This window comes from Amblyomma americanum, chromosome 9, assembly GCF_052857255.1.
Source record: "Amblyomma americanum isolate KBUSLIRL-KWMA chromosome 9, ASM5285725v1, whole genome shotgun sequence".
NCBI lineage: Eukaryota > Metazoa > Arthropoda > Arachnida > Ixodida > Ixodidae > Amblyomma > Amblyomma americanum.
In genome coordinates, this window is record NC_135505.1 from 60,432,436 (window position 1) to 60,440,423 (window position 7,988).

The window sequence follows — 7,988 nt, forward strand, 5'->3', positions numbered from 1 at the left end:
GCTCTTTGTCCTGATCACTTGTAAAAGAAGGAGAGCACTATATGCATCTACGATTGCAGATATGTACAGGTTTCAACAGAGGTGAACAGGACAGGCTATTGGCCTGCTCACCTTTTTCACACATGGTCTAAAACTGGCAGGTATCAGATGAATGACCTGGTAGAGCCTGCTGGTGCTGTGTGAAGAGGCGAGCTACGATTGCACTCGCAAAAGGGTACAGTGCTTCATTTACTGATGTCTGCCCCTGTGCGTACTCTCGTGATCAGTATTCCATATAATTAGAGGCGCATTAGTAAACTGCTTATAAGAATGCGTTCTGTCAAGTCATCAACGGCATACACAGTTATACAGACTAGGCAGGCCTCGTGCGTTCCTAGCAGTGCAACAGCTTCAGGACAGACAAAACAAGATTGCCATGAATTTCGCAAAGTAGGAGAAAGTGGTGTCTTGCCTGTTAGCACATCTTCCACATCAAGGCCTTGGGTGGAGTATACAGTTTTCTGGATGCCCTCTTAGACCAAAGATAATTGTGCAATGCAACTGTGGCAAGCACAAGTTGCACTGCCTTGAAGGGCTTGTGTCGCATCGGCGCCCTGTATATCTGCCAGCGGCTGGCTATAATGCCGAAAGCGTTTTCCGGAGTGCACCTAGCACGAGAGAGCCTGAAATGAATGGGTTCAAGAATGAGGACAAAACTACAAAAAAAGACATGTTTCATAGCTGCTTCATCCGTTAATGACTGGGTAGTAAATGCTCCTATCAAGTACATAATATTCCAAAGGAACAGTGGAAGCATGGCTTACTGCATTACAAGATTGTCTGGATGCAAGAAAGTTGGTTACAATGCAAACTAAGTTGTTAGGCCACCACTCCCAAACTGCACCCAGAAAAATGGGGAATCAGCTGGGTGAAAGCAAATTCCGTCATTGTGGAACCCGCACCCTGACCGTCGTCATCCTCTGCCCGAGACCCAAACAGTCCGCACACCAGGAAGGTACCTTTTCCGCGAAACTTCTTTTCGTAATAATTGTACGCCTTCAAAAAATAAACTTTAGTGACCAAAACAGGTGCAGAAATGGATATTGCGTACGATTTTACGCAGGTCGCACTTGTATTTAAAAATCCTCTTATGCTGCACCTCGGCAACTGGATATGGCCGCATGAGGTATGGTTTGAGGCCAAATCCCGCATCTCCCACAATTACATAGGGAGCACTGGTACATGAGTTGGGCAGCTGCTTAGGAGGGGGAAGGCATGTTGGGTCTGACTTGATTCTTAAGTGTAGCTTTGCCTCGGTCCAGACCCCACTGTCATTTGGGCGTCCGTTTTTGCCAACATCAGCAAAGATGAAGTTGAGGTCAGCATCCACAAGTGCCATGAGAACTATACCAAAAGTTCCCTTATAGTTCCTGTACGCAGCTCCACTCCCTGGTGGTGGCGTGATGACAACGTGCTTGCCATCCAGTGCCCCTATGCAATGTGGGAACTGCCACAGTTCTTGGAAGCCTTGCGCAATTGTAGCCATTCTTCGTGCCATGTGGGTGCCTGTAAAAGGGGAACCAAAAGTGCAATGTTGCGAGATGCTATGCTCAACTATATATTAGTGGAGGCACGCAATTTCACCATAAAATTTAGTGTCAGACTCTCCATGACTTCTTTCAGTGTAGCCCACAATTTATACACATGCATTTTTTTTATTGCTTGTCAAGGAACCTTTGCAAAGCACTGTTTGCTGAGATGAACTTTTCTAGTGCCATACATTTTTGTTCAGCAGTATTTTGGTTGAATGTGTACACCTGTAGATTGTCTGCAGCATTACATAAACGACAATACTTCAGCATTGGTTTCCATCCTTGATCATGTGTAAAGTGTTGAAAATTACAGTAAAGTGCACATACCTTCAGCACTTTCGGCTTCAGAACTCGGTCGATTGCTTGAGACACCTCAGATATGATTCCAGATATGTTATCATGTGCCACATAATATGCAAACTGTAGCGACATTTCGCTGTTTCCTGAAAGAGAGAATGTGGGCATTAGTGTAATGTGGACAACTACATTTTCTCCAGAAGGGGATTTGAATCTGTGGCATACACACACGGCAAAATTATCTGCTAACCCAGCTTGCAAAACTTACCTGAAAATGGCCAAAAAAAAAAAACTTCCCAACTGCCCTTGCAAAGGAGTAGCATTCAATCACTGCACACCAGAGACAACTTTAGGTGCGAGTGCTGGCAGGTGCAAGTGCTGAGATGCCTTTTAAAATGTAACCTGCAGAAAATGGCTAAAAAATGCAGACAGCAGATGCTTTGAATGCCAAAATTATGTTGTAGTGGTGAGTCCCACTCGAACTGTCCAATTCGTCTGCCTGGCTTGTTTCTGTAAATAACGCCATGATATTCTGTAGTAGGCACTATAAATGCAGTCTATCGCACTGTTTGATTTTTCTGACTTGATCCTTAAGTGCAGCTTTGCCTCAGTCCAGACCCCACTGTCATTTAGGCATCCGTTTTTGCCATTATCAGCAAAGATGAAGTTGAGGTCAGCATCCACAAGTGCCATGATAACTATACTGAAAGTTTCCTTATTGGTGCTTTCATTTGACTTCAATTAACTCTCAGAAAATGTAATTAAAATGCTCGGCTGGTTCACACTAATTAGCATTAATAGCAATAATTGCGATGCTTGAATGCACGTTATAACCACTGTGCGCACTTAATACAGGGAACCTAGATCTTGCTACTGATGCGCAAGAGCAAGCCCTTGAGGAATTTTGACATGACCGCTTGAACGGCAGCGATCGAGCAGTATGCTGCAAATCATGTCATTCAACTAAATTTCTTGCACAAGTTTAGGCATAAAATGCAAATGGTAATAAACGTCGCCTCCAGGCCACGCACCTGAATCTCCGCTGACTTTAAAATGTGTCGGATGTCATAGCATGCGACGTCGCGCTCGCTCACCTGTTACAAGGCACCGTAGAGTAATGGCGAGCCGTTCTCTTGCCGAATAGCTTCCCAAAAGGCGTATCTTTCTTGGTGATGTGCGGCCTCACTTCACCAAGGAGCTCTTCAAAGGTGGCCATGTCCATGTGGATCCAGCGGTGATAACTTTCGCTGTCTTCAAGGGCCAGCTCCCGCATCAGATTTTCATAGGCGCCCTGCTGTTTTCTGCGCTGCAGCCACGAAGACACCCAGGAAGTGGAAGTCTGCGGCTTCTTCGCAGGCGGCTCCTCCAACAGCTTCAGCATTTCTAGAGCTGCTGTAGCAACAGCAGCCGCCGATTCAGCTTCCATTTCAGATGCGCAAAAATTGCCAGAGTGTTGATGCTTTGATCGATGCCCAGTAGCGCGGAAGGGCGGCAGCGAGAACGGAATTCCCCCGGGAAGCTCCAAGTCACGTGACGAACTACCACTGTGGCCCGCCGTTTTCGTGCCAATGCGAGAAGAGAGGGCACGGAGTCGGCCGATGGTTTTCGAGCGTTGTCTTGCTAGTGTGACGAGAGTTTGCAGGCCATCGGCCAACACCTGTTTTGCGAGTGAGGGAGCTGACGCAGACTGTCAGCCGGCCATTCACGTTGGCGCAGTGTGACATAGACGCAGACATCCCGAAGACACGGTGTTGGCAGACCGAATCGGTGTCGTGTCGTGCTAGTCTGACAGGCCCATAATGCGAAATTTGAGCCTAGCTGTTCACTTGCCACCGCTGGCAGGTGGCGTGTTACGATGCTAGCAAAGAAAAAAAAAACGAGCATGGTGGAAACTGCCACCACCCCGTTTCAAATGGGACCCTACTATCTTCCATCCGTCCATCCACACTCCAGGACCTTCTCGTGGTAGCCTCCTTCCAGTTTTCAGGTGGTGGTGGTGGTGGTGGAAACTGTATTAGACACAGGGGAGTTTGGGACGCGCAGGTCCTTGGGCCCCCGCACGGCCCCACTGCACTCAAACGTTCATGTCCCGGAGGCTCATGACGCTATCAGCCCGGCCTGTGGCGATGGCTTGCTTGGCCGGGTCCTCGGAGCGCAGTAGGGTCTCCCAAACTTCCCAAGTGGTAAGGTGCTCCAGGCCCCGCAAGGGGGGATCCGCTGAGCAGGGGAAAAGGATATGATCAGGATTATCTTTGGGGTGATGGCAGAGGGTACAGGAGGGGACTGTGTGGACTTGGTGATAGCGCGAGCATATATAAGGGGAGGGTGTCAAAGTGTATGTTACGCTGACAATGCCGACGACTTGCACCTAAGAGCTACGCTCTAAAATGCAAAGAATTTTTAATTCTGCTCGCTGAACTATATCGATTGCTAAATGCAAAAATATTGGCAACGTCAGACTGTTAGCCCCTAGACGCACCGGAGGTCTACTGAAAGATAAATTCATGCCACAGCTAATATTAGCAAAGCAGCCTAAAATTTCGGTGGTCGTAATGCTGCAGTGGCATGGAAAGGAGCAGCTTTGAGTTTCTCTCGATTCAGTATAGGCATCTGCATATTTATGTGCAGTTTTATCCTCATAAGGCATTGAGAAATCATAAAGATCAGCTCAATTTTTTATGCTGTAATTATGCTTTGCTAAAAAAATTCCTATTTTTTGTGCAGTTTTGTGATGAATAGACCATCATCATGGAATAGTCTAATTTTGTAACTTTAATCCAAAATTGTCAATATGTAAGCCGCTTTGGCACTCCTTTTAAAAATACGGACATAACACTGCCCACATCCCCTGTGAGTGGCAGGTCACATGTGTCAGCTGCTCTGATCAGCATCTCAGTTCGTGAAGAGAAAAACTTGCTAACGTGTATAGTCTGATTTCTCATGTAAACGTGTTCCTCTAATCGTGCATTTCGCATTGTTGCGAGCCTAAGCTGGCACAACATTCATTATTGCCGCAGTGGCATATGTTGCTCACAGTTCAGTCGTGCCAAAGCTGATGCAATGTTTTTCTCTTTTTTTTGAGATACTCCCTGCATATCTCACGTTTCCTCAGGAAAGGCAATATACAGGTAGTTTCAACGAAGGGGACCGGAATCTTTATGAATAGGCTTTTTCAGGTACAGACATGGGTTTTGCAGCTTTGTAATATGAGTGTTGGCTGAAATTGTAAAACAGGTGTATCATGTTCACTGATAAGCTTTTTAACTAATTTATAATAGTTAACTGCTTAGCTTTTACAGTTAGGCACCTAATTGCAATTAGAGAGTTGTAGCTGGCCTTTGTTAGTAACCATATCACCTCTTCATATTTCTAAAAGGCAATTACATTCGGCATTGTGACTCAACAATTTTTGCCCTTTGCTGGCACGTTTCTTATATTGAGCATCTTTTGGCATGCACACTGCAGCGCCCACCACTTCATGTCACTTCATGGTGCACATATCATGTGACCCTCAATCCCCGTCTGCTGCGGAGCACCGGCGAGCACTGCACCGCGGGCATGAAAAACGAGACCGCTCGACTGTAGTATGTGAAGTGTCGACTTGAGTAAATAGAAAGTTCAGATTAAACGAGTTCTAATTAAATATGACGGGGGGTCACGAGAATTCTACATGGTGCAGCGGCGGTCACATTCATTACACTCTGCGGCGAGCACCAGCGCCGAGAGGCCTAGTCAATTGAAGAGCGAAGCGTCTTAGCTGTTCATAGTCATCCAGGCCGCTGTGTTCGATGCTGACGCGAAAGGCATGGTGCCGCGATGATGAACGTCATTACAGGGGTAATCAGAGGTCACTGGTAAAAAAAAAAACTTTCCTGCAGTGGAAGTGGTTGGACTAACATGCTTCACCTTATTTCAGCGACATGTTGAAGCATTTCTGATTTTACTTTTCTTGCGTAATGCCCATTTTTCATGCAAGTGAATGTGCTAACGAATCCTGCCGCCAAGGTACAACCTTTTTTGAGTTGTCGCTGCGGTGAGCAGCGAGGTCCCAACAAGTTGGAAATTTTCACTTGGACTCACCGCTGAGCTGCTTGCATGTGAACCAGCCTTAACGCATTTGTGGCGCGCCTTATATTACATTACACGTGTTCCAGCCGGCAGGTGCTTGAGCAAAGTGTGTTTACATACTCATGCAGCTGGAGCCTTGTCACCCATGTTGGAACGGCGCCCTCTGAAGACCGAGGAGGACCTGCGGGAGCGCATCGACGACCTGGAGGAGAAGCTGCTTCGTGCCCAGAGGCGGCTCGCCGTCGCCCTCGCCAGGGGCCGGCGTGTGGAGTTGGAGAACTGCTCACTCAGGGCACAGGTGCGAAGGCTGCTGCAGGCACCGGCCGTCCGCTACGCACGACACCGCCGCAAAAGGCCGCCCTCTTCAGGAGGAGCTGCCGATGAATCCTCTGTGATGCCAGGCTGAGCCCTGGACAGGAGCATTTTCATTTATTTATTTGTTCATTCGCCCGAGAACCTTGTGGGCTGGTTATCTCATCGAAGTTGTGCTAGGCAGCACATGCCAAAGAAGGAAAGTAGAGTTAATTAAGTTCGCACCGCACTTTGAAGAAGGTGTTCACATCTTACTGTGTTAGTGAATAGCAGAAAGCCAGCCGGGAAAACGCGCATTTCTGAAAAGTCACTTCCATTCGTGGACAGGACAAGGAAGCAAAAAAGGAGACAAAAGACTTAAGCAGTGGCATTATGTAAAGCTTTCATTTGGGCTAGTTCGTTGTGGCAGTGAAACATATTGACTAGCGCAAACACAGATAGGCACCAAAGTAAAAGAAGAGACAGGATACACGCTAGAGTGTGTTCTGTCTCTTCTCTTACTTTGGTGCCTATCTGTGTTTGCGCTAGTCAATATGTTTCACGGCATTATGTAAATGAGTCATGTTTGTAACCGCTGTTGCCTTAGCACACCTGGGAGAACCGGCAGATCTTCAGCAGCGTCGGGAGTTTTTCCTAGTACAAAGCACTGCAGGTCTCCTTAATGGTAATAGCGAATATGCAGTAATGACTTCTTGCTAAACGAGGTCAAGACCACAGTATTTAATAGACTCATCGTTCACCACACACAAACGCATTTTTGAGGCTGTGTATTTTTGATGGCGTCAGTTCCAAAGTTGGGGTAATCACCCGCGTTAAGCTGAGCTAGAGACAACCAACGTGCTGAGTAATATGCTAAAACTCCTGCAGACTGGCACTTCACTGTTTGCAACTCCATGTCTTCAGTGCGCGTGAGCCCTTGCTGACATCTTTTGCTCAGGCTGGAAAAGCAGATGGTTGACGTTGGAAAAAGGACATGTCCGCCTTCCCTGTGTACAGAGTTGAAAAGAGTCAAGAGCCTTTGGTAGTTTTTTTTAAATGCTTCTATATACTTTGTTCATAAAAAATGTTTTTCACTTTCTAGCTGTTTTACTTCAAAATATGCGGGAGTGTGTGCCCTGCATTGCCCACACCAGGTATGAATGAAACACCGTGGAAAATAATGTATAGGCAACTTGCAATGGCCAGGCGACTCTACTGAAGCGCAGCGTTCAACATCACCACCGCCGGCACTGACAAGGTTGGATCGGCCGGCGCAGCCGGGCTGCTTGAGACAGCCATCGGGCAGTTGAGCAAGGTGCTTCACAAGGTTGCTGTAATCATTTCTTTTTTTATATGGTTTTGGGGCCACTGAGGGTCCTTTCGACTGTCATAGACTGCCGATATTTTCTCGAGGATGCGGTCTAGTTACAAACGGCTACGTATACAGCATTCAGAAATAGTGGCAAGAGCCCCATGACGAAGCGTCTGTCGCACCAAAATAAGCATGCGTGCGATGCTGAACTTAACTCAGTGTTTTTTTTGTGCTATAGCTTATTTGCGCGCTTTATGTCCGTAACCTCAATAGATCGATCTGTGTGATGTTTATCTCAGAAAACATTGAAAGCGAGAATGAAGTTACAGCAATACCAATTTCTTCTTGTATCTTTCGCTACAGCATATACATAGTAATTTCACATCATGCCTGGTATTTGAGTTCGCTGCTCATAGCATGCGACAACGCCGAAAAAGGTCAGAGGAAAG

At 46.8% G+C, this 7,988-nt stretch overlaps 1 protein-coding gene across 2 annotated transcripts in view; it reads left to right on the forward strand.

Annotated features, from left to right (window-relative positions):
• LOC144104568 (uncharacterized) overlaps positions 1 to 6,686 on the forward strand; it is a 69,030-nt gene extending 62,344 nt beyond the window's left edge. For both annotated transcript variants that reach the window (XM_077637657.1, XM_077637658.1), the window contains one exon: positions 6,065 to 6,686. In XM_077637657.1, the coding sequence (XP_077493783.1) occupies positions 6,065 to 6,342 (278 nt within the window). In that variant the 3' untranslated portion in view covers positions 6,343 to 6,686. The remainder of the gene's footprint in view (positions 1 to 6,064) is intronic.
• Positions 6,687 to 7,988: the final 1,302 nt, after the last annotated feature.